The sequence below is a fragment of the Amblyraja radiata genome, chromosome 1 (assembly GCF_010909765.2).
Source record: "Amblyraja radiata isolate CabotCenter1 chromosome 1, sAmbRad1.1.pri, whole genome shotgun sequence".
Classification (NCBI taxonomy): Eukaryota; Metazoa; Chordata; class Chondrichthyes; order Rajiformes; family Rajidae; genus Amblyraja; species Amblyraja radiata.
This window is the reverse complement of record NC_045956.1, coordinates 161,703,843-161,730,812: the sequence shown is the minus strand read 5'-3', so window position 1 is coordinate 161,730,812 and position 26,970 is coordinate 161,703,843. Positions and strand designations below refer to the sequence as shown.

Here is a 26,970-nt window from a genome sequence, read left to right as displayed (position 1 = left end):
AGATACAGTACGAAGGCAATAACATTTAGTGCAAGATAAAGTCCAGTAAATTCCGATTAAATATGTAGGAAGGAACTGCAGATGAAGGTTTACAGCTAGTCATACTGCAGTGAGGCAGGCCCTTCGACCTAACTTGCCCATGTCAACCAAGTTGCCCCATCTATGTTAGTCCTACCCGCCCCGTTTGGCCCATGTTGCTCTAAACGTTTCCTATCCATATATCTGTCCAAATGTCTTTTAAACGATGTTATAGTCATAATAATAATAATAATAATAATAATAATAATAATAATAATAATAATTTTTATTGTCATTGCACATATGTGCAACGAGATTTGGGTATGCAGCTTCCATCCGATGTCATAACTTAAATAACTAATAACATTTAGATTCAGATATCACGAGAACATGGTTTGTATAAAGAACATTACAACAGTAAATAGTCAAAACAGACTAAAGTGCAGATGTGTCTGTGCGACGTGACCATCCGAGAGAGACAGTCCAGGGGGGTGGGGGGGCACTCAGCAGGGCCGGTTCAGAGCCGCTATAGCTCTGGGAATGAAGCTGTTCCTGAGTCTGGAGGTTCGGGCGTAGAAGGCCTCGTAACGTCTGCCGGAGGGAAGTAGTTCGAACAGTCCATTACTGTTCGAACTGTCATCATTTGATCATGAGAATCACTGATAACGTTCCTAATGTTAACAGATGCAATGCTGGCACCGAAATTCTCACGCGCACTTGAACCGGGGCTGGCAGATTCACATCCAGAGAGAAGAGCAGAGCAGAGAGGGAGAGGGAGGTTGTGTATGTGGTGGGGGGGAGGGGAGTGATGGGGTGCAAGTACAATAGGGTCAGTAACCCCTGATTGGCTGGCTGTAGTGCGACAAGATATAAAGTCCCTGGATAATGAGAGCTCTCGATTGGACTGCTGTTCTTTGTACGGGAGGCAGCTGCAGGCTCAGCTCCACATTTGAATGTACACCGGGATTGGGAGACAGCAGCTCCATGGGCCATCTGTCCCAGCGGCCGGCAGCAACAAAGACGGCAGCAGGATGGTGCTGGTACATGTTGGCTATCTTGTTCTTCCAGTTTTGGGGTCTGTGAACAATCGAGGTACTACCTTCGCGGGGAAGAAATGATCAAATGTGTTCTTCTTCTCTCTTCTTTAAACGACCAAGTGATGTTGCTTTCATTTTTTGCTGATTGTGGAGTGTGTGTTATGTTGTAAATCTCTGGTGCGAAATCTGTGACACAGTTCAGGTGCTCTTTGTGTTTCACTCTGTGAGGGGATAGTGATGTGTAAATCATAACACATTCCCTGTATTTGTTTACAAAAGCTATCTACGGTGAACTTTCTATACTCTTAACTTAAAATGAAATGTATTTTTGTTAGTCGATCTGTCTTACCCCAGGCTACAAGTTAACATAAGGGTGCAGCAGCATCTATGGAGCGAAGGAAACAGGCAACGTTTCGGCCCGAAACGTTGCCTATTTCCTTCGCTCCATAGATGCTGCTGCACCCGCTGAGTTTCTCCAGCTTTTTTGTGTACCTTCGATTTTCCAGCATCTGCAGTTCCTTCTTAAATACAAGTTAACATAATTTGTTTAGTGTCTATTGCTGAGAATGGCAGAATTGATAATACACCTTCACTGTAAGGTGCTTTATTGAATATAAGTGTAACTGCTGTACTATAGACTACAGACTGGATTATTGTTCTCTGCAGTCCTTTTAAACAGTGCTGTTTCTTGTGATGTACTAATGTACCGAAGCTGAACTGATGTTATCTCCTTTGTTGCTGTACTCTGGTTTCTGCTCTGCTTGAGATTTATTTGTGATCCTTCTCTGGAACTGCTTCTTCTGCGGCACCATCTGACGGCATCATTCTGCAAATTTGCCGATTCCCTGACCTCCTCCATCCGATTCATTGTTTTTAGTTTCTGAGATTTGGTTCTGGAGGCCTCGTCGGTACTCGTGTTGTTCAGATGTAAATCAGAACAGTGAACAGACAACCTGGGAGGAATCAAAGCTGAGGCTGAGGATGCCCCTGCTCTTTGCACATATCTCAAGGCACTCCCGCTGGGTGGCACAGTGGCTCTGCAGTTGAGGTGCTGCCTTACAGCGTCAGAGCCCCGGGTTCGATACTGACTAGGGGTGCTGTCTGTACAGAGTTTATATGTTCTCCCTGTGGCTGCATGGATTTCCTCTGGGTGCTCCGGTTTCCTCCCACAAGATGTACAGATTTGTAGGTTAATTGGCTTCAGTTATATCGTAATGTATAGGATAGAGCTAGTGTATGGGGTGATTGCTGGTCGGCCTGGACTCGGTGCCGAAGGGCCTGTTTCTGCACTGTATCTCTCTAAAGTCTAAAAACCTTCATTTTTCCATGCTTACCTTCCCTATATTTGTTTAATTTAGAGATACAGCGTGGAAACAAACCCTTCGGCTTATGGAGTCCATGCTATCCATCGATCTCCCATTCACACTAGTTCCATGTTATCTCACTTTCTAATCCACTTCTACACACTAGGAACAATTTACAGAGGCCAATTGACCTCCAAATCTGCTAGTCTCGCGATGAAACTGGAGCACCTGGAGGAAACCCACAGGGTCACAGGGTGAACATACAAACTCCACACAGACAGCACATGAGGTCAGGATTGAACCCAGGACCCTGGCGCTATGAGGCAAGCGCTCTACCAGCTGCGACACTGTGCCACCCTTGCACCTGAAATAACAATAAAAATAGAAAACTAAAGAAAACCGAAGCTGTGCCAACCAACGCAGCGGGGATTACTCGGTGGTGATCAGCAGTGCGAATTTTGCTCATTTCATTCCTCTTTCACCCAGGAGCCCTGCATCCAATTACTGGGCTCCAGCTACAGCTCCGAGAAGTGACATAGCTGGTACAGTTGTTGCCTCACAGTGCCAGAGTCTCAGGTTCAATCCTGACGTCGGGAGTTGAGTTGCACGTTCTTCCTGTGACCGCGTTGGTTTCCACCGGATGCTCCGGTTTCTTCCAACATCCCAAAGACGTGCAGGTTGCAGGTTAATTGGCCTCTGTAAATTGCACCAAGAGTGTAAGGGGGTGAGTGTGAAAGGATAGTTGATGGTCGGTATGGTCTCGGTGGGCCGAAGTGCCTGTTTCCATTCTAAACTAAAACTAAAACTAAAACTGATAATCTCAAGTTTGGACTTGAGATTATATCGAAGAAATTGTAGGTGGGGAGGAGGAAGGTAAGGGGAGTAGGGATTAGCATGAGATGGAAGTGACAGGGATGATGAATGGTGCAGGCTTCCCTGTACATCTGTTTCCTTCTCCGTATGGAACACCAGGGCGGCACGGTGGCGCAGCGGTAGAGTTGTTGCAGCGCTGGAGACCCGGGTTCGATCCCAACTACGGGTGCTGTCTGTACGGAGTTTGTATGTTCGCCCCGTGACCGCGTGGTCCCACATTCCAAAGACGTACAGGTTTGTCGATTAATTGGCTTGGTAAATGTAAAACATTGTCCCTAGTGCGTGTAGGATAGTGTTAATGTGCGGGGATCGCTGGTCGGTGTGGACCCGGTGGGACGAAGGGCCTGTTTCCGTGTTGTATCTCCAAACTGAACTAAACTAAATGAAGAAGCCATTTAGTGAAGAGGAATTCTGAGGGCAGCAGATTGGTAATGAGACCTCTTATCCCCACACGGTGGGCTGCCCTGCTCCAGCAAATCACTTGGGTTGGACCCACCCACCAAACCATCAATAAATCGACACGCATCAGGGCTGACTCCCGAGTGATAACACTGTGAGAGATTCCTTTCTTTTTAAGATTGTGTTAAATATTTAATGATCCTCTTCATGGACTTCGTCATCATCTTTCCTTTTGCTCTACCTATTGTTCCTGACCTTGACTTGATTGGATTTATGGAGAGAAGGAATGGGTGACGAGACTTCAGAGTCTGCAGAAGGGTCTCAACCCAAAACGCCACCCATTCCTTCTCTCCAGAGATGCTGCCTGTCCCACTGAGTTACTCCAGCATTTTGTGTCTCTCGTCCATTTAAACCAGTTCCTTCCTACACATTGATTGTATTTATGTCTGGTATCATCTGATCTGATAGGATAGCATGCAAAACGAAGCACAATGATAGTAATAATAATCCCAGATCTAAACCAATGACCTGGTTCAGCATGAAGGCCACTGTAACCAAAATGGAGAAACATGTAGAAACAAAGAACTGCAGATGCTGGTTTATACCTAAGATACTGAAGATAGACACAAGATGCTGGAGTAAACTAGTGGTTAGGCAGCATCTCTGGAGAAAAATGGAGGGGTGACGTTTCAGGTCGGGATCCTTCTTCAGACTCTTAATCTTAGTAAGAGTCATGATGTGCAGTGAGTTTTAAAATTGGGGTTCTCAATTCAGTCACCAAACCCTCACTGGAGATCTCCCAAATTGCAAATTTGGTTAAAAAAAAGACGAACAGCACTTTACTCAGAGAGTGGTAGCTGTGTGGAATGAGCTTCCAGTGGAAGTGGTGGAGGCAGGTTCGATTTTATCATTTAAAAATAAATTGGATAGGTATATGGATGGGAAAGGAATGGAGGGTTATGGTCTAAGTGCAGGTAGATGGGACTAGGGGAAAATAAGTGTTCGGCACGGACTAGAAGGGCCGAGATGGCCTGTTTCCGTGCTGTAATTGTTATATGCATATGCATCTTTCTGAAGAAGGGTCTCGACCCGAAACCTATTCCTTTTCTCCAAAAATGCTGCCTGACCTGCTGAGTTACTCCAGCTTATTGTATTCATTTTGTCAATGCACTCCTGCAGAACTCCCATGGAATTACCGGGTGACTGTGTTAGTCATGATTATTGTTACCTCCGCAGGTCCCACCTTTCCAAGGTGGCAGTCTTCTCAAGTCACTTGCTGCAGACAGCTTCAGCTCGCTCATCAAGACGAGCTTCCTCTGCCTTACTCTGTCGGGCCACAACCGGGCCTGCCCACCCAAGTGGCTTCATCGCACCAGCTCGCAGCATCCCCGCTGCCACTGCCACTGCCCCGGCCTCTGGCAACCTTAACGAGCCGCCGCTTCCAGGACCTGCCCTCATACTTGCCTCAGCCGCTGCACCAGCAATACCTCCTGCACCACCAGCTGCTCGATGCCCAGCGGGGAAGGCTGCTACCGTTCCCCAGGTACGTGAAAGCCAGGGGCAAGCTATGATACCTGTCCAAGATACTCCTGAAGTGAACGTGGTCCAGTTCTGAGCCGTTCTCATCCATCCATGGGATTTATGTGTGATTAGACTCATCCGATCATGATCAAGTTGCAGATTCACGCTAGAATTTAGAAGATTGAGGGGGGGATCTTATAGAAACTTACAAAATTCTTAAGGGGTTGGACAGGCTAGATGCAGGAAGATTATTCCCAATGTTGGGGAAGTCCAGAACTAGGGGTCACTGTTTAAGGATAAGAGGGAAGTCTTTTAGGACTGAGATGAGAAAATCATTTTTCACACAGAGAGGGGTGAATCTGTGGAATTCTCTGCCACAGAAGGTAGTTGAGGCCAGTTCATTGGCTATATTTAAGAGGGAGTTAGATGTGGCCCTTGTGGCTAAGGGATCAGGGGGTATGGAGAGAAGGCAGGTACGGGATACTGAGTTGGATGATCAGCCATGATCATATTGAATGGCGAATGGTGCAGGCTCGAAGGGCCGAATGGCCTACTCCTACTCCTGCACCTATTTTCTATGTTTCTATAGTTGCTAACATTGACCCCCGTTTGGGAAAGGTCAAACCTACTTAAGTCTTCCATTTGGAATTAGAATTGCCATTGATTTCCTCCAAAGTGAAACATTCAGTAAGTATTGACCAGTGTCCCAGGTTCGATCCTGACCTCGGTTGTTGTCTGTGTGGAGTTTGCACACTCTCGCTGTGAAGGTGGGCTCAACAACCTTGCCTGATGTGCAGTGACTTTTAAAGTTGGGGTACTTAGAGGGAACCTTCACCCAAGATCTCCCAGTCTGCAAATTTGGTAGAATAACAGGATTAACAGCATATACTCACAGCCCAGCCATCTCAAGCGAAAAACAAAGTGCAGGAAGAATTCAGTGGCAGGGGCAGCATGGTGGAGGGAACTGGATGGACTGTATTTAGGGACATGACCTTCTCTGTTTTTTAACCCATTGAAACAAAATGGTGGATAGTAAAACTTCAGGTAAGAATGTTAAGTGTCATTTCAGGATCTTTGACCACAGAAAAGTTTCTTCAGGAAGAATACTCCTTTAATCTACTCAGTCAAAGATTCAAATTTCAAAGGTTCAAATATATTTGACACATGCACCATAAGGTGCAGTGAAATGAATTTACCATACAGCGTTACAATGAATCAATTACCTGAGTTACCTCAGTGTCTTTTTTGTAAACTAGCATCTGCAGTTCCTTGTGTCGACAGAGGTTTCTGACCAGCTTTAATGGGATTTCCTCTGATGGTGAGACAGGGCCGCATAGTCTGTGAATCCAGCCAGCTGCCTTCCTCCTTATCACACCTCGCTGCACTGAAGAGTTGGGAGCCATGCTCCCCCTGTAAAACTGCACTAAGGTCTAAACCAGGACATCAGTTCAGCCAGATGCAGTCTACGATTCCAGGGCAATGGAATATCTGCCCCAGTTTCTTTTGCAATGATTAGATTCTGGGTCAGCATCAGTAAGTGTTAACTCACTGTAACTTTCCCGATTCGCTCAGAATAGGCCCATTCTCCAGCAGTTTTGTCTTGTTGTTTTGCAGGCGGATGCAGGAAAGGGCACCTCCTTACCCTCCCCGCCTGCGGCCAGCCTTGGACTTCACCAACCATGCAGCTTCAGCAGTTGCAACGCAGCCCAGGTACCTGACTGAAGGCACTGACTGGTAAGTGCTGGGCAGTCCTTCCTTTGTGGTTTGGTTCTACTGAGGAATCACTGATGCCAAACATTAGTTCTATCACTAGAGTCATAGAGTCTTACAATGTGTAAACAAGCCCTTTGGCCCAACTTGCCCACACCGGCCAACATGGCCCATCTGCACTAGTCCCACCTGCCTGCGTTTGGCACTTATCCCTCTAAACCTATCCTAAATGTTTCTTAAAGTTGTGGTAGTGACTTGAAGAGCAAAACAAAACAAAAAGTCTGAAGAAGGGTCTCAACCTAAAACGTCACCTATTCCTTTTCTCCAGAGATGCTGTCTGACCCGCTGAGTTACTCCAGCTTTTTGTGTCTATCTTCGGTGTAAACCAGCATCTGTAGTTCCTTCCTGCACATAACATGCATTAAATTGTAAATACTTTTTTGGTTTCTGCTCCTGTGTAAGGAATAGGGCACTGAGGAATGTTGATGAACAGAGGGACCTTGTGGTCCAAGTCCTCTGTTCCTTGAACAAGACAACACAGATTAATCAGTAAGATTGTGAAGAAGACATATGATATGCTTGCCTTCATAGATTGAGATATACAATATATGTTGGGAGGTTATGTCATAAATTTACTAAACAAAAGAGACAAGGTTACTTTACAAAGAAAAAAGACACAAAGTGCTGGAGTAACTTAACAGGTCAGACAGGACCTCTGGAAGAAATGCTGCCTGGCTGCATTGCTCTCTTTTTACGGGGGGGGGGAAGAGGTGAGGGGGGGGGAGAGAGAGGTTTGGGGGGGGGGGGGGGGGGGGGGGGGGGTTGCGTGGAGAAGCGGAGGATATCCTGATGTAAAATTATGAGGGGCATATAGTTGAAATCCTTTACTCATGATAGAGGTCTCAAAAACAATAGGGCGTCGGTTGAATGTGGGGAGAAATTTTAGAGGGAATCTAAAGGGTGCTTTTTTTAAATAGAGTAATTAAGGAGATGGTGGAACCAATCTGATACAATTACTATATTTAAGAGACATTTAGCCAGCACTTACATAGGAAAGCCAGAGAAGGACACTGTCCTAATGAGGGCAAATGTAATTAGTGTAGATGGAAAAAAACCATTGGCATGGATGTGGTGAACTGAAGGGCCTGTTTCTGTGCTATGTGACTTTATGATTCTATGATACTATTTTATGAAGGATATCATGTATTATTATGCAAAAGTTATTAAATTAATCTCCAAACTATCTACAATTTGTCCGTTATTTCAGCAGAACAATACACCTCTGGTACAAACAAAAATTGGTAATTGAAATATATTGAGTGTTCCCCAGATAATTTGACCCACAGAGAAACTTATTCACAGAGTTGGATCACAGAATTTGGGGTGGCACGGTGGTAAAGTTGCTGCCTTCAGGGCCTCTCCCACTTGGCCGTCATTTGCGCCTCATTTGCGCCTCATATGTAAAATAGACTGACGCACGGGTAGCATGTGGGTAGCGTGGGACGGGCGCATGGAAATGCGTGGAGGAATGTGGAGTTGCACGCGGTATCGTGCGGCGCTCCAGGATTTCGTTCTGTATGAAATCCTCGCGCGCCACCTGCGTGATGTATAGCGTACGCATGCTGACACATTGGGTACGTACGCTGACGCATTGGCGTCGCACGCTGCGTCACGACATCTCACGTGTATCGGGTGGTGACGCATGGTTACGTTACCATGCGTAACCATGCGTCGCCGTGCGCCGCAAGGTATTCTAATGACATCACGCGCACCAGACGGCATGATGATGCGTGCTTTGCGCGTAACGACGCGTCAACCTATTTTACATATGACACGTAAATGAGGCACAAATGACGGCCAAGTGGGACAGGCCCTTAACAGCGCTTGCCATGCTGGAGACCCGGGTTCGAAGTTCGATCCTGACTACGGGTACTGTCTGGAGTTTGTACGTTCTCCCCGTGACCGCATGGGTTTTCTCCGAGATCTTCGGTTTCCTACCGCACTCCAAAGATGTATAGGTTTGTAGGTTAATTGGTTTGGTATAAATGCAAATTGTCCCTAGTGTGTGTAAGATAGTGTTAACGTGCGGGGATCGCTGGTCCGTGCGGACTCGGTGGGCCGAAAGGTCCTGTTTTCGCACTGTATCTCTAAACTAAATTAAAACTAAAAGAATAATCGCAATCTATTTTAAGTATGTAATGGGCTCAAAATGATTTTTTCCCATTTCTTTGATTCTCTACTTAATAAATGTGGAATTTTCATGCAAAACGTATAACCTCATATTCAATCTGGGAAAGGTCGGCTTCGGAGTTGATGGATTTTCAGAAAAACACAACCTGGTTGCAATTAAATGTTTTCTCTTGTGGCTGTTTCCTGTTTTTGAAGGGACATCAGTGCAGAGGCAGGATTACCTCACACACAATACCAGTTCCTTCCAGTGCATCACCTCCACCGTTACCTAGCAACACCCAGAATACACCACCTATCCAGAGGTGTGTCTTCAACATCAATGGTAAGTGTGTTCAAAAGGGAACTGCAGATGCTGGAATATCGAAGGTACACAAAATTGCTGGGGAAACTCAACGGGTGCAGCAGCATCTATGGAGCGAAGGAAATAGGCGACGTTTCGGGCCGAAACGTCGCCTATTTCCTTCGCTCCATAGATGCTGCTGCACCCGCTGAGTTTCCCCAGCAATTTTGTGTACCTTCAATGGTAAGTGTGTTTGCTGATGGAACGTTTATTGCGAGGGGGTCAATACTTGATGCGTTATCTTAGAGATACAGCGTACAAACAGCCCACCGAGTTGGCGCCAACCAGCGATCACCCGTACACTAGTTCTATGTTATCCCAGTTTATTTTATTAATTAGAGAAGCGTTGATGCAACTTTACATGGTGCTGGCAAGATCTCAGGTAGTTCAAGTTCAAGTGAGTTTATTGTCATGTGTCCCTGATAGGACAATGAAATTCTTGCTTTGCTTCAGCACACAGAACATAGTAGGCATTTACTACAAAACAGATCAATGTGTCCATATACTATAATATAAATATATACACACATGAATAAATAAAATGATAATGTGCAAATAACAGATAATTGGTTATTAATAATCAGAGTTTTGTCCGAGCCAGGTTTAATAGCCTGATGGCTGTGGGGAAGGCACTATTCCTAAACCTGGTTGTTGCAGTCTACAGGCTCCTGTACCTTCTACCTGAAGGTAGCAGGGAGATGAGTGTGTGGCCAGGATGGTGTGGGTCTTTGATGATGCTGCCAGCTTTTTTGAGGCAGCGACTGCGATAAATCCCCTCGATGGAAGGAAGGTCAGAGCTGACGATGGTCTGGGCAGTGTTTACTACAACGTACAGTATTGATCTCCTCGTCTTAGGAGAGATGTGCTTGCATTGGAGAGGATGTCGACTGGGCTCCTGGGGTGAGGGAGAACACTTCAGGAAAGGTTGAGCAGATTGTCCCATAATTATTAAAGAATGAAAGGTATATGATTTTGAAAGGAGTTGCCAGGGTGGATGTTGAGAGCACGTTTCCCCTCTGCTGGTATCTAGAACTTGGGTGCAAAGCCTCAGAATAAGGATTTGTCCATTTGAGATGTAGATGAGAAGGAATTTCTTCTCTCAGTGGGTAGTGAACTTTTGGAATTTTCTGTCCCAGGAATTTGTGGAGGCAGAGCTATCGATTAAGGTCGACACATTGGCGCAGCTGTAAGGCAACGTGAGACCTGTGTTTGAGGCTGACTGCGGGTGCTGTTCGTATGGAGTTTGTACGTTCTCCCTGTGACTGCGTGGGTTTTCTCTAGGTCCTCCGGTTTCCTCCCACATCCCAAAGACGTGCAGGTTTGTAGGTTAGTTGGCTTGCGTGAACTAAACTAAACTAAATGATTTCAGTCAAGGTGGAGATTGACAGCCATTTAACTTGCAGTATAAAGCTATGGAGAGTGTGGGGAGAGAGTGGGAAAGTGATGTGTGTCCAAGAATGGATCAACCAAGATCTCTCTGAGAGGTGGAACAAGTTCGAGGGACTGGCCACCCTACTGCTGCTGATGTCCTTATCATTTTCAGCTCAACTTTGGCTGTTTTCCCATTGTTGTTGATACTATACAATCTATGAGCTGCCTGCCATCGTCACGGCACCATGTACAGATAATGTGAAACGCTTCCACAAACTAACGCAATGTATTTACATTAAGGCAGGTTTCCTCAATCTCTCTCTCTCTTGCTCCTCCCCTGATGGTCCTGTGGGTTTGGGTAGTTTGTGACTGAGCTACGCAAGTTGTGAGGTGATGGGTTGACCCCCATCTGGGTTGGGTTAGCTGAGGCTCAGCTGAAGTCTAGGACTAGAGGTCATAGTCTCAGAATTAAAGGACGTTCTTTTAGGAAGGTGATGAGGAGAAATTTATGGAATCTGTGCAATTCTTTGCCTCAGAAGGCAGTGGAGAGCAAGACATTGGGTATATTTAAGGCAGAGATAGATAGGTTCTTGATTAGTATGGGTGGCAGGGGTTATGGGGAGAAGGCATGAGAATGGGGTCAGGAGGGATACAAGATTGAAAGGCGGAGTAGACTTGATGAGCCGAATGGCCTAATTCTACTCCTATTCCTTATGACCTTAGGAGGTGAAAGATCCTGTGGCCTCGGAAGCCCTCTGTGGGGACATCAGCCAGCTCTTGGTGGAGGAGTGCGTGTGTGTTCATGCATAGACCTGTGTGAGCGAGGGTGTGTCTGCACACCAGGGCATGCATGAGATATTTAACAAGCAGGATTGTAAAATTGTACATTGGTCCTAGTGTGAAGGATAGTGCTAGTGTACGGGCAGGGTGATTGCTGGTTGGTGTGGATTTGGTGGACCAAAAGGCCTGTTTCCACACAGTATCTCTATAGTCTAAAGTCTAACACCTAAAGATTGAGCTCAGCTGTAAAAGGACTTGAAGTGCTAGAATGACTCAGTGGGTCAGGCAGCATCCCTGGTGAACATGGATAGTTGATGTTTCAGGTCGAGACCCTTCTTCAGACTCAGCTGTGAGACGAGCTCAGCTGTGATGAGACGGTACACGCAGTGGTACAGGAGGAAACCTGCACTAGACGTCACAAGCTTACACTCATGGTTAAAGGTTGTCCACCTGTTCTTACCTTTCATCCTGTATCTGTGCACTGTGGACAGCTTGATGGAAATCATGAATAATCCTTCCCATTGACTGGAAAGCACGCAACAAAAAGGCTTATCACTGTACCTCGGTACACATGACAATAATAAACAAACTAAATAAACGTTAAAACTGTCCCCCCCCCCCCACGGGCAGTTAACATCTTCAGGGGAGAGGACGAGGGGCTGAAGAGTGAAATCTCTAACTTGGTGTAGAACAGAAATTGGAAAGACATCACTCTGGTCTGCCAGCCCCAGTCACTGGACAAAGAGATTATTTGTACGCTCTTAAAAATGAAATAAAATCTGTTTTCCAGGTTATTCCTGATCTAAGGAACTATTCTTATCCACATCTTCACCTGCTGACTCTCCAAGCTTTGAATGCGGGACAACAGATTCCTGCTGTCAGAGAAAGTTATGAGGTGCGTTACTTATGTCATGGGTCCTGAGGGAGCTGATGGATCATAAATACGTACAGTATATAATGAAGGATGCCGGTGAAGGGGCATTGGCTTCACACTGTTTTTCACAGTGTGGGTATATGGAACAATCTGTCAGAAGAAGCGAAGGAGAGAGATACAATTACAACATCTATATTACTAAAAGTCTGTTCTTGACCGGTTTTGGCCATCTGTGCTGCGATTTCCGAGAGAATGCCGCCACCTACGGCCATCATTTTTGGCCACCTTGCTCAGAGCCCCCCTCCGCCGCATGTGTGCTGAGGATTTTTCCCGTCGATTAAAAATGACAGAGATATTAATGTATTTACAAAATTCCCCATTCTCTCTGCTGCCCCCGCTGGCGGCAGAGGGGGAGGGACTATAAAACCAGGAAGTGGTGTGCCTCACTCACTCTTCAAGATGGAGGAAGGCAGAGGGTCACGTTTCTCTGAGCCGTGAATAACACTGAACACATGTCTACTCAAATGTAAGTGCCCTTAGTGGTTCTAAAATGCTTGCAGAATGTGTCTATTGGTTCTAAAGCTTGCAAAAAAAGTGTCTATTGGTTCTAAAGCTTGCAAAAAAATGTCTATTGGTTCTAAAGCTTTCAAAAAAATATCTATTGGTTCTAAAGCTTTCAAAAAATGTCTATTGGTTCTAAAGCTTGCAAAAAGTGTCTCTATTGGTTCTAAAGCTTGCAAAAAATGTCTATTGGTTCTAAAGCTTGCATAAAAAGTGTCTATTGGTTCTAAAGCTTGCAAAAAGTGTCTTTATTGGTTCTAAAGCTTGCAAAAAAATGTCTATTGGTTCTAAAGCTTGCAAAAAAATGTCTATTGGTTCTAAAGCTTGCAAAAAAATGTCTATTGGTTCTAAAGCTTGCAAAAAAATGTCTATTGGTTCTAAAACTTGCAAAAAATGTCTATTGGTTCTAAAGCTTGCAAAATGTGTCTCTATTGGTTCTAAAGCTTGCAAAAAAATGTCTATTGGTTCTAAAGCTTGCAAAACAATGTCTATTGGTTCTAAAGCTTGCAAAAAATGTCTATTGGTTCTAAAAATGTCTATTGGTTCTAAAGTTTGCAAAAAGTGTCTCTATTGGTTCAAAGCTTGCAAAAATATGTCTATTGGTTCTAAAGTTTGCTTGCAAAAAAATGTCTATTGGTTCTAAAGTTTGCAAAAAATTTCTATTGGTTCTAAAAATGTCTATTGGTTCTAAAGCTTGCAAAAAGTGTCTATTGGTTCTAAATCTTGCAAAAAGTGTCTCTATTGGTTCTAAAGCTTGCAAAAAAATGACTATTGGTTCTAAAGCTTGCAAAAAAATGTCTTGGTTCTAAAGCTTGCAAAAAAAATGTCTATTGGTTCTTAAGCTTGCAAAAAAAATGTCTATTAGTTCTAAAGCTTGCAAAAAAAAAATTACTATTGGTTCTAAGGCTTGCAAAAAAATGACTTGGTTCTAAAGCTTGCAAATAAATGTGTCTTGAAATTGAAAGGCACTACTTACTGCATATGGTGGCATGAGGTTGAAAGGCACTACTTACTGCAAATGGTGGCTTGGGAGCTTTGGCTTGAAGTTGAAAGGCACTATTACTGCAAATGGTGGCTTGGTTGCTTTGGCTTGACGTTGAAAGGCACTACTTACTGCAAATGGTGGATTGGTTGCTTTGACTTAAAGTTGAAAGGCACTACTTCCTGCAAATGATGCCTTGGGTGTGGCTTGAAGTTGAAAGGCACTACTTACTGCAAATGGGTGCGTGGGTGCATTGGCCTGAAATTGAAAGGCACTACGTACTGCAAATTGTGGCATAAAGTTGAAAGACACTACTTACTGCAAATGGTGGCATAAAGTTGAAAGACACTACTTACTGCAAATGGTGGCTTGGGTGTTTTGGTTTGCAGTTGAAAGGCAGTACTTACTGCAAATGGTGGCTTGGGTGCAATGGCTTGAAGTTGAAAGGCATTACTTACTGCAAATGGTGGCATGAAGTTGAAAGGCACTACTTACTGCAAATAGTGGCTTTGGTGCTTTGGCTTGAAGTTGAAAGCACTACTTACTGCAAATGGTGGCTTGGGAGCTTTGGTTTGAAGTTGAAAGGCACTATTACTGCAAATGGTGGCTTGGTTGCTTTGGCTTGAAGTTGAAAGGCACTATTACTGCAAATTGTGGCTTGGTTGCTTTGGCTTGAAGTTGAAAGGCACTACTTACTGCAAATGGTGGCTTGGATGTGGCTTGAAGTTGAAAGGCACTACTTACTGCAAATGGTGGCTTGGGTGTGGCTTGGGTGTGGCTTGAAGTTGAAAGCCACTACTTACTGCAAATGGTGGCTTGGATGCATTGGCTTGAAGTTGAAAGTTGGATGTGGCTTGAAGTTGAAAGACACAATTTACTGCAAATGATGGCTTGGGTGTGGCTTGGGTGTGGCTTGAAGTTGAAAGCCACTACTTACTGCAAATGGTGGCTTGGATGCATTGGCTTGAAGTTGAAAGGCACCACTTACTGCAAATGGTGACATGAGTTAAAATGCATTACTTACTGCAAATGGTAGCTTGGGTGCTTTGGCTTGAAGTTAAAAGGCACTACTGTAAATGCACTTACTTCCTGTTTGCACTGTATATTGTTTTTAGATAAAACGCTACCACATACGGCTGTGATTTTTGGCCATCTTACTCAGTCCCCCTCCGCTGAGCAGGTGCAGAGAATTCTTCCCATCAATGAAAAATAAAAGTGTGATTAGTTTTTTTTAAATGTTGAGAATCTCTCTCCTGTCAATCACTCCATGAAAGCCACACCTTTTCCGGTGGGGGGGGGGGGAGGGGTTATAAAACCCGGAAATGTAGGTGTGGCTCAGTCTCTGCAAGATGGAGGAGGGAGAGGTCACGACTCGCTGTCTTTAGTGGCTTTGCACCCTACTTCAAATGGTATGAAACTGCACTTGAATTTGGTGGCCTTGCACCCTGCTAGAAGTGGTAAGAAACTGAACTTGAATTTGGTGGCCTTATACCCTGCTTGATAAGGAAATTTCAAGGATTAGCCGTGAGTCAACTACCAGCCCACCAGCCGTGAGTGAGTTGCCAGCACAACAGGCTTGATTGACTGAGACGCCAGCCCAAGAATCCATTTGGTGCACAATTTGCATACTAGCCCTCTGGAAACCAGTCCCTTCAGCCCACAACACCCATACTAGCGCTCCAGAAAGCTCCCCCCCCAACTGGCCACCAATATTAGAATTGGTGGAGAGGTGGAATATTGCGTTGGATGACCAGCCCTCCTGTGTGATGCTGGGACCCAACGGGTCCCACTTAGTCTAGTATACAATATATTTGGGCAGGGATTTGGGCCAAACACAGGTCTGCATGGATTGTTGGGCAGAAGCATCTGTTTCTGTGCAGCAGAACTCTATGACTCTAAATTTCCAATTTTGCATTGATACAAGACTATGAGCATTTGTGTAGTGATGAGGAAGAAAAGAGGCTGCAAGGGGATATTGACAAGCTACGCACAGTGTCGCTGCTTGTAGAGCTGCTGCCTCACAGCACCAGAGACCAGGGTTCGATCCTGACCTCGGGTACTGTCTGTGTGGAGTTTGCGGGTTCTCCCTGTGACCACATGGGCTTCCTCTGGTTTCCTCCTGCACCCCAAAAGATGCACGGGGTTGAAGGTTAATTGGCATCTGTAAATTGCTCCGAGTTGTGGGGAGTGAATGAGAAAGTGGGATAATCTAGAATGAGTGCAAACTGGTGATCAATGGTCAGCATGGACTCGATGGGCTGAAGGAGCTGTGTCCATGCTGTATCTCTAAGCTCAACTGAAAAATATGGCTGACAGACGACATTGTTGAAACATATGTAGTTAGTCACATTGGTAGATATGACATAAATGCTGACTAGATATTGAAGGATGTGAAACAGAGAAACGTTGATCTTCAAGGGCATCTGTGCACCCATGTACATAAATCACTGAAAGCTAACCTATAGGTTCAGCAGAGAATTGGAAAAGCAAATGGTAAATTAATCTACATTATATGAGGAATTGAATACAAGAGTAGGTAACTTAGGAATATAACACAAAACGTTGGTAAACAGACAGAGTTTCTAAAGGAATCAACAGGGTTGGTGCAGGAAACCGTGGAGAATCTTTGGAATTTCCTACCACAGAAGGTTGTGGAGGTTGGGTCATTGAATTAATTTAAACAGAGATCCAAGAATTTTGAGATATTGAAGGAATCTAGGAGGAAAGTGGCATTTGATCTTCAGTGGTGAACCAGGTTAAAAGGCTAAATGAGCTCCTCCTACTCCAATTTGTTAAGTAGGACCGTCGATGAATCGGAGATTTTGTGCAACAATTGTGCGTAAAATTAGATTCTATCCTAATCTCACTGTTTATTCTCCCCACTTCCACACCAGCTCCCCCCCAGACTCTACCACCTACCTTCACCTTAGAAATATGAGGTTATCCATTTTGGTGGCAAGATCGAGAAGGCAGGTTATTATCTGAATGGCGTCAGATTGGGAAAAGGGGAGGTGCAACGAGACCCGGGTGTCCTTGTATATCAGTCAGAGAAAGTAAGCATGCAGGTACAGCAGGCAGTGAAGAAAGCTAATAGCATGTTGGCCTTCATAGCGAGAGGATTTGAGTATAGGAGCAAGGAGGTCCTACTGCAGTTATACAGGGCCCTGGTGAGACCACAACTGGAGTATTGTGTGGAGTTATGGTCTCCTAATTTGAGGAGGAACATTCTTGCTATTGAGGGAGTGTAGCGTAAGTTCACCAGGTTAATTCCCGGGATGGCAGGACTGACATATGATGAAAGAATAGGCCGACTGGGCTTGTATTCACTGGAATTTAGAAGGATGAGAGGGAATCTTATAGAAACGTATACAATTCTCAAGGGATTGGACAGGATAGATGCAGGAAGAACGTTCCTGATGTTGGGGGAGTCCAGAACCAGGGGTCACAGTTTAAGAATAAGGGGTTGGCCATTTTGGACTGAGATGAGGAAAACCCTTTTCACCTAGAGAATTCTCTGCCACAGAAGGCAGTGGAGGCCAATTCACTGGATGTTCTCAAGAGAACGTTAGATTTAGCTCTTGGTGCTAACGGAATCAAGGGCATGGGGAAAAAGCAGGAAAGGGGTACTGATTTCAGATGATCAGCCATAATCCTATTGAGTGGTGGGGCTGGCTTGAAGGGCTGAATAGCCTACTCCTGCACCTATGTTCTATGTAGAAGCAATTAACTGCACCCAATTAACCCATGTCTTAGGGTTATGGGAGGAAAGCTGAACACCCGGAGGAAGCTCACATAGTCATAGGGTGAATGTTCAGACTCCACATAGAATCCAGGATTGATCCCAAGCTTTGGGTGCGCTATGAGCTCCACCTCATAGTAAAGAAGGAAAAGAACATGTTGTTCTGTGCCTAATCTGGCTCGAGATCATAAGGTCATGTGATAGTTGAATTAGCCCATTTTGCCCATCAAGTCTACTCCGCCATTCAATCATGGCTGATCTATTTCCGCCTCCTAACCCCATTCCCCTGCCTTCTCCCCATAACCTCTGACTCCTGTACTAATCAAAAATCTATCTATCTGAAAGCATATTGTTGGCAGATTGACTTGATGTGGAAGCCATAGTCTTGGGTGACGTTGTGTAAATCCTCCATTAAATGGCATGCTCCAGTTCTTGCAATAGTAATAGTTATTATGAATTCATTATTTTCAATTTGTTATTCTTTGCCTGTTCCAGGAATTGTTGCAGTTAGAGGTCAGACTGGGGACCGTGAGCCGGGGCCCCATGCAGTATATGATTGAGAAGTGGACCCTGCCACACAAATATAGGAAGGTGAGTATGGGTGTCTCTTGTGACCTCTTGCAGAGCGTTCAACCAAACCCAGCCATGATCAAAGCTAATAGTGAAGGTGGGTGTTTGGGAGTTGAGTCTGAAAGGAATGAGGTGTATGGGTTGGGACCATGAGAATGGGATTGAATAGACTGCAACGGAGTGGGGTCCATATGTCTGAGACCTTATAACACCAACAACCACTGGGACCAAATTTGGCCACTGTGAATACTATCTCAGTGCACTATTTAGACAATAGGTGCAGGAGTAGGCCATTTGGCTCTTCGAGCCAGCACCGCCATTCAATGTGATCATGGCTGATCATCCCCAATCAGTACACCGTTCCTGCCTTCTCTCCATATCACCTGACTCCGCTATCTTTAAGGGCCCTATCTAGCTTTCTCTTGAAAGTATCCAGAGAACCTGCCTCCACCCCTCTCTGAGGCAGAGAATTCCTCTGAGGAAGAAGATTACGACATTTTCCCACATAATATTCCAACTTGTGTACTTGCACACTTCACCTTATCTATATTCCCCTGATGGCTCTCTGCATTCTTCTCACATCCCATGCTATGCACCTCCAGCAATTTATTAAGTTAGGATGACTTGGCATGGTTATTAGACACTTAGTTTTTCGGAATCACACATTTTCAGCTGTATTAACATCTGCGCCAAGTAAACCACGCAAGAATGAAATAAAAATGTTCACTCTGAATATTTCTATACATGTGCACTATATCCGCAATTCTTATCTAAGATGCTTAGATTGTGCTCAACATAAAGTACTCATGTAGAGTGATATTTGTACTGAACTATATCCAAAAATGAATTTCACTGGACCTTGGTACATATGAGAAAAAACGTACCAATGAATCATCTCTTTTTAGCTGTAATCCAGGCAGCACTCAGGCTCATTTTCTGACATTTCACGTACCTTTCTAAAATGTACAATAAATATTAATTTGCACTTTTTGGAATCCAACAAAAAGGTTGCATTAAAGATTTTCTTTGCAGGTTCTCTGTATAATCAGTGATATTAACTTTAAAACTCCTTAATTGTGAATGAAACTGAAATTGTTGGAAATAATGAGCAGGCTAGGTCGGACTACTGCAGAGGGAATCAGAGTGAATATTTCAGGTTGATTAATTTTCATCAGAGCTGTCAAAAGTCCATTTTAAGTTCCAATTTACAGACCACCTCTTGCACTACAGTAGACTTGTTTTTCTAATTGTGTTTGAACTAATGTCTTGTTCTTGCACAGCCTTAACATAGAACAATACAGCACAGGATCCACAATGCACATGCAGAACATGATGCCAAGTTAATCTCCTCAACTGAGGAGCATAATCTCCTCAGCATATGCTCCATATCCCTCCATACCTTGCATATTCATGTGCCTATCTAAAAGCCTCTTAAATACCACTATCCCATCTGCTTCTATCATTACCCTTGGCAGCACATCCAGTCACCCACCAATCTCTGTGTAAAAATGAACTTGCCTGCTCATCTCCGTTAAACTTTGCTCCTCTCACCTTAACGCTATACATTCTAGTTCTTGACATTTCCGCTGTGCAAAAAAGGTTCTCAAAATTGTATATACTTCTATCAAATCTTCCCTCAGCTTCTGGCATTCCAGAGAAAACAATCCAAGTTTTACCCAACTCCACACCTACAACAAGTGCGACATGAAAATGGCGCCAAATCTGGCCACTCTATACACTGGTACAGACACTTGTCTGAGATGTATCTGAGATGCTTCTCTAAGATAGACAAAAATGCTGGAGAAACTCAGTGGGTGAGGCAGCATCTCTGGAGCGAAGGAAATAGGCAACGTTTCGGGTCGAAACCCTTCGTTAGTCTGAAGAAGGGTTTCGACCCGAAATGTTGCCTATTTCCTTCGCTCCACAGATGCTGCCTCACCCACTGAGTTTCTCCAGCATTTTTGTCTACCTTCAATTTTCCAGCATCTGCAGTTCCTTCTTAAACAACTGCTTCTCTAAGATGCTCAGATTGTGCGTGATATATGGTGCTTATGTATAGTGATACTTGTATTGAACTGTATACAAGAATGAATTTCACTGTACCTTGGTACATGTGACAAATAATGTACCATTGAACCCTCTCTTTTTAGCTAATGCTCTCTAACCCAGGCAGCATTCTATAAACCACATCTGCACCCACTCCAAAGCCTCCACATCCTTCCTGTAGTGGGTGACCAGAACTGCACACAATGCTACAAATGTGGCCTAACCAAAGTCCTATAAAGCTGCACCATGACTTCCTGCCTCTTATACCCAATGCCCTGACCGTTGAATAAATTATATCATACATCTTTCTTACTATTCTATATATGTGTGTTGCCACTGTCAGGGAGCTAAGGACATTTTATTTCTCTTGTGGAATTTATGTCTGATTTATCTCTGTTTTCTGAGTCTGTGATGTTGCTCCAAGCAAGATTCCCATTGTGTGTCTATCGCACCCTACCAGTGCATATGACAATAAACTCAACTTGACTTCACCTTTCCACTTGTTCTCTTCAACCTGCTTTCTTTCTCCACCATTTAAAATCTGCCCTTTTTGGCCTATTTCTCCTTGCCCTATTTCGAATCACCAATCTGAACCATTAACTTTGCTTCTCTGTCTGTAGATGCTGCCTGACATTCACAAGCAAACACTATCACTCACAAGTTTGGATTTGACAGCACGTTTGGGGCAGAGTGATGCTCATGCATCAGTATAAGGTGAAGGAACCATTTGCGCCATTGATAAATCACAGACATTAATCCGTTATTTTTATTTGCAGAGAATACAACTGGAGCTCAAAGAAGATAAAAATGATGAAGAGGAAATTGATTTGGATGAAAAGTGTACAATTTGCCTCTGCATGTTGGAGGAGGGAGATGATGTCAGGTATGTAAAGAGGAAGGTACATCAGTGTTCCTCCAGACTTGCTGTCGTATTCCTCTTCTTCTATACCTTGGGACCTAAGATGTCTTGATTTCACCACATTTCCGTGGATTCTGAGGTATCTAATGTGAAATCCGTAGATGGGACAGGTGGAGTTTGACTGGGCCAGTGGGTGGGTGGATTGGATTATTTGACACTCCTTCCCCTGCCTATGTTTGGTCTCCATCTGATTCCATTGAAGAGGAAATGCTTTGTGCCTTCATGGATCTTTCTCCACTCGTATAATTGGTAAGAGTTTGCATGAGTTTGCATGATTATATTTTTCTTCAAGAAGGTTTTGAGGATGTGGTATTTTCTCTGTCCTCTTGGAAATCCCTTCTGTGACACAGCTTAGAGTAGAGTGCTTGTTCTGGGATTCTGGTCCGAGACACACTGGGACTGGCGTAGATGGGGCATCTGGTCAGCATGGGCAAGTTTGGCTGAATGACTCTATGCCCCATCTTCGCTTGACCCACCTGCTGCGTTTAGCCCATATTGTAATTGTAATTGTAATTAATTTCATTAGCCATGTATGTAAACATACAATATGTAAATATACGAAGAATTTGATTTCCCAACAATCATACAAAAAAAAGTAACAAGATACGTACTCACATAAAAATTAACATAAACTTAAACAGCCACCACAACGGCGTGTGAGAATCCGCAGGGTTTTTTTTCGGGGACCTCACATTCCCCACTGTAATGGAAGGCAAATAACTTGTATCTTCTTTCCTCCTTTTCTCCCGCAGTCGGGGCGATCGAAGCTCACGCTTCAGCGCTATCAGAGCTCCCGTGATCAGGGCAGTCGAAGCTCCTGCGGTTGGAGCTCCCTCAGTCGATCCCTAACAAAGGGACCACCAGCTCCACGATGTTAAGGCCGCAGTGCAGACGGAGATACATAGAAACATAGAAAATAGGTGCAGGAGGAGGCCATTCGGCCCTTCGAGCCAGCACCGCCATTCATTGTGATCATGGCTGATCATCCCCTATCAATAACTCGTGCCTGCCTTCTCCCCATATCCCTTGATTCCACTAGCCCCTAGAGCTCTATCTAACGTCTTTCTTAAATCCATCCAGTGATTTGGCCTCCACTGCCCTCTTGTGGCAGGGAATTCCATAAATTCACAACTCTCTGGGAGAAAAAGTTTTTTTCTCATCTCAGTCTTAAATGACCTCCCCTTTATTCTAAGACTGTGGCCCCTGGTTCTGGACTCGCCCAACATAGGAAACATTTTTCCTGCATCTGGCTTGTCCAGTCCTTTTATAATTTTATATGTTTCTATAAGATTCGCCCTCATCCTTCTAAACTCTAGTGAATACAAGCTTAGTCTTTTCAATCTTTCCTCATATGACAGTCCCGCCATCCCAGGGATCTACGCTGCACTGCCTCAATCACAAGGATGTCCTTCCTCAAATTAGGAGACCAAAACTGTACACAATACTCCAGATGTGATCTCACCAGAGCCCTATACAACTGCAGAAGAACCTCTCTACTCCTAGACTGAAATCCTCTTGTTATGAAGGCCAACATTCCATTAGATTTCTTCACTGCCTGCTGTACCTGCACGCCAACTTTCAGTGACCGGTGTACAAGGACGCCCAGGTCTCGCTGCACCTCCCCCTTACCTAACCTAACCCCGTTGAGATAATAATCTGCCCCCTTGTTTTTGCCGCCAAAGTGGATAACCTCACATTTATCTATATTATACTGCATCTGCCAGGCATCTGCCCACTCACTCAGCTTGTGCAGGTCACCCTGCAACCTCTTAACATCCTCTTCACATTTCACACTGCCACCCAGCTTTGTGTCATCTGCAAACTTACTAGTGTTGCTCCTAATTCCCTCTTCCAAATCATTAATATATATGGTAAACAGTTACGGCCCCAACACCGAGCCTTGCGGCACTCCACTCGCCACTGCCTGCCATTCTGAAAAGGACCCGTTCACTCCTACTCTTTGCTTCCGGTCTGCCAACCAATTTTCTATCCATGTCAACATCCTACTCCCAATACCATGTGCTCAGATTTTAGTCACCAGTCTCCCATGCGGGACCTTATCAAAGGCTTTCTGAAAGTCTAGATACACTACATCCATTGGCACTCCTTCATCCATTTTACTTGTCACATCCTCAAAAAATTCCAGAAGATTAGTCAAGCATGTTTTCCCTTTCATAAATCCATGTTGACTTGGACTAATCCTTTTACTGCTATCCAAATGCCCCATTATTACCTCTTTAATAATTGACTCCAGCATCTTTCCCACCACCAGTCAGGTTAACTGGTCTGTAATTCCCCGTTTTCTCTCTCGCTCCTTTCTTGAAAAGTGTGATAACATTAGCTATCCTCCAATCCACAGGGACTGATCCTGAATCTATTGGAAAGAGATAAAAAAAAGGTTTCCCCCAATACCCCCACCATCCCCCACATAATACAAAAACTAAAGGTACACTAAAACATACAAGTAGATGCAGACCAAAACAACAGAAGAAAAAAGATGAGGCAGGCTGTTGGCGAGGCTGCCATGTACAGCGCCACCCGGTGGAGGGTCTATCCCTCTAGACATTTCCTTTCCATGTACCGCTGGCTCTATGACGTTCTCCAATGTCGTTACAGGACCTGCCTCTTCTGGCAGCTCGTTCCATATACCCACCATCCTCTGTGTGGAAACAGTTGTCCCTCAAGTTCCTACTAAATATTTCTCCTCACCTTAAACTTCTGTCCTCTGGTGAATGATTCCCCAACTCTGGGTAAAAGACTCTGTGCATTCACCGCATCTATTGCCGTATGATTTGACACACCTCTGTAAGAGCTGATTGATCATATTGTGCCTTCTTTCAGGCGGCTCGCATGCATGCACCTGTTCCACCAGGTCTGTGTTGACCAGTGGCTGGCCACCAGCAAGAAGTGTCCAATCTGCCGAGTGGACATCCAGGCGCAACTGTTCCCGGACAGCTGATGGGACAAACGCACGGGACACAATTCAAACATGAGCAAAAAACGTTTCCTTCCCGGAGTGCGGGGAGCAAAACGTGGCCTTCTTACCAATGCTTTGCCTTTTAAGTGATCTGTTTTGGAAACTGGATCAAGCATCAGCGCCCTCTGTTAATGAGGGCTTTACATTCTTTGGAGTAGAGAATAGAAATCCCGACCACTGAATCCTGCGAGCTGGTACTCCCAGAGGCTATTTATCTTTCTTATTAGAATCTTTATTTTCATTATTATTGGACAAGAAAACGTAGATTGAATCACTCAATAATTCTCAATATTATAAACGTGAGACGTATAGACTAACCAATCTCTCACTCATGATTTGGAAACGTCCATCTAGGGTAACAACTGAGGATGAGCCACTTCCCAAAGTAAAGTTCCCAGGCTTTGAACCACGCTCTTGTATCCAAGTGACTACTTATATAGAGATTGCTTAGACTGAGTGCTTTACATATAGAGTCATAGAGCCAGTGTGGAAACCTTCAGCCCAACTTACCGTCACTGGCCAACAAGTCCCATCTGCACTAGTCCCACCTATCTGAATTTGGCCCATATCTTTCTAAACCTGTCCTATCCATGTACCTGTCTAAATGTTTCTTAAACATTGCAATATCTGCCTCAACTACCACCTCTGACAGCTTGTTCCATACACCTACCACCCTTTGTGTGAAAAGGTTACCCCTCAGATTCTTATTAAATCTTTCCCCCCCTCACCTTACACCCATGTCCTCTGGTTCTCTATTCCCCTACTCTGGGCAAGTGATTCTGTGAGTCTATCCGATCTATCTCTCTCATGATTTTGTACACCTCTATAAGATCACCCCTCATCCCCTGGCGCTCCAAGGAATAGAGTCCTAGGTTGCTCAATCTATAGTTCAGGCACTTGAGTCCTGGCAACATCCTCGTAAATCTTCTCTGCACCGTTTTCCAGCATGACAAAATGTTCCTATAACACGGTGCCCAGAACTGAACACAATACTCTAAAGACGGCCTCACCAATGTCTTATACAACTGCAACATGACCTCCCAACTTCTATATTCAATGAGGGTAGACACAAAAAGCTGGAGTAACTCAGCAGGACAGGCAGCATCTCTGCAGAGAAAGAATGGGTGACGTTTCGGGTCGAGACCCTTCTTCAGACTCACTATAGTTTCACTGTAAAACTAAACAAAGTGTTATCATTTATGGTCCAGCCAATCTTTAAAACTGAAAACGACAGGACTTGCTGTTTTTGCTTTGGTTATTCAAACATTTGCAGTATTTAAAGATGATGCCTCTCTCGTTGTATGGAGGTTGTGCCTCACAGCGAGACTAGCCGGAAGCCTTTATTTCTTGGTTGAAACAGAATTAAAAGGTTCTATTGAAAGATGCTTGAGGAATCTCCCAGGAAATCTACACAGTGACCCTGGCCCAGAGTGATCTCATGGATCAATAAATTGCCACTCCGTCTCATTGATTGACTCGAAGAGTAACTGATGGTGATGATCATGAGTGAGCTATTCAGGGTGAAAGGTGATTAGTCTTTTTAGGGTGAATGTTGGAGAAGAGGAAGGACCCTGGATCTTAGTATCTGATAACAAGATCCTGCAACTATTTATGGGAATGTCAGACACACTCCTTTAGACTTGCTTAATGATTGATTGTACTGTAGTAGACTGTATTTTAAAACATGCAGCGTAAATAGAGAGAGTACAGAGGGGACTTACTAGAATGTTGCCTGGGTTTCAGCAACTAAGTTACAGAGAAAGGTTGAACAAGTTAGGGCTTTATTCTTTGGAGCGCAGAAGGTTAAGGGGGGACTTGATAGAGGTCTTTAAAATGATGAGAGGGATAGACAGAGTTGACGTGGATAAGCTTTTCCCACAGAGTAGGGAAGATTCAAACAAGGGGACATGACTTGAGAATTAAGGGACAGAAGTTTAGGGGTAACATGAGGGGGAACTTCTTTACTCAGAGAGTGGTGGCTGTGTGGAATGAGCTTCCAGTGAAGGTGGTGGAGGCAGGTTCGTTTTTATCATTTAAAAATAAATTGGATAGTTATATGGACGGGAAAGGAATGGAGGGTTATGGTCTGAGCGCAGGTATATGGGACTAGGGGAGAATACGTGTTCGGCACGGACTAGAAGGGTCGAGATGGCCTGTTTCCGTGCTGAAATTGTTATATGGTTATATGGTATCAGAACAGAAGCCTTACATAATTAACAATCATAATTTATTACTAACGGCAGCTATTGTAGATGTATATTTAACTTCAAACTTTTGTATAACCGATATAATTTATTTATTTAGAGATATAAAAGTTATTTTAAAATGTTACCTCATTTTTACGTTTTGTGTTGTGGTTTCCTATAATAGAAAGGTTAGGGTAAGTGACAATTGCGTTCCACAATGACAACAACTAACAAGAGAAAATCCAGCTGTCACCCCCTGACCACCTGATACAGGCTCTGGAACCTTGTATAGTTCCCTTTCCGCTTGTTTTGTCACAAGGCAGATGAAGCAAAATGAAGTTGTGGGTGAATGAGCACATATGGTGAATTTAGGTCAGTTCTCTCACCATGTGCTGTGCCTGTTAAGCAAATCCAATTAACCAACAGCAGGGTGTGACTTCAGCAATGCATTAATTAATTTACAAAAGAAAATCGGCAGAAATGTTGCTTCGCCAGCAGGGCTGGAGATTACACCGCCAATTAAATAATTGAGTCACGATGATTGTGCAAACTATGATACCGGTGGAAGTAGAT

The 26,970-nt window shown here is 44.2% G+C and overlaps 1 protein-coding gene across 3 annotated transcripts in view; it reads left to right on the top strand.

Moving 5' to 3' along the window:
- The first annotated feature begins 941 nt into the window (after positions 1–941).
- The window catches only part of rnf165 (ring finger protein 165), a 36,578-nt gene continuing 10,549 nt past the window's right edge, over positions 942–26,970 (top strand). Inside the window, exons 1-8 of one of the 3 annotated variants that reach the window (XR_004414204.1) lie at positions 942–1,110; positions 4,868–5,174; positions 6,767–6,886; positions 9,248–9,374; positions 12,334–12,438; positions 18,195–18,290; positions 21,092–21,198; positions 24,076–24,695. Coding sequence is in view for 2 of the 3 variants with exons in the window: in XM_033034210.1 (XP_032890101.1) it covers positions 972–1,110; positions 4,868–5,174; positions 6,767–6,886; positions 9,248–9,374; positions 12,334–12,438; positions 18,195–18,290; positions 21,092–21,198; positions 24,076–24,193 (1,119 nt within the window). In the remaining variant the exon portion in view is untranslated. Of the gene's footprint in view, positions 1,111–4,867; positions 5,175–6,766; positions 6,887–9,247; positions 9,375–12,333; positions 12,439–18,194; positions 18,291–21,091; positions 21,199–24,075; positions 24,763–26,970 lie in introns of those variants that run through there. The other 2 variants (XM_033034210.1, XM_033034224.1) reach the window with 2 other exon arrangements.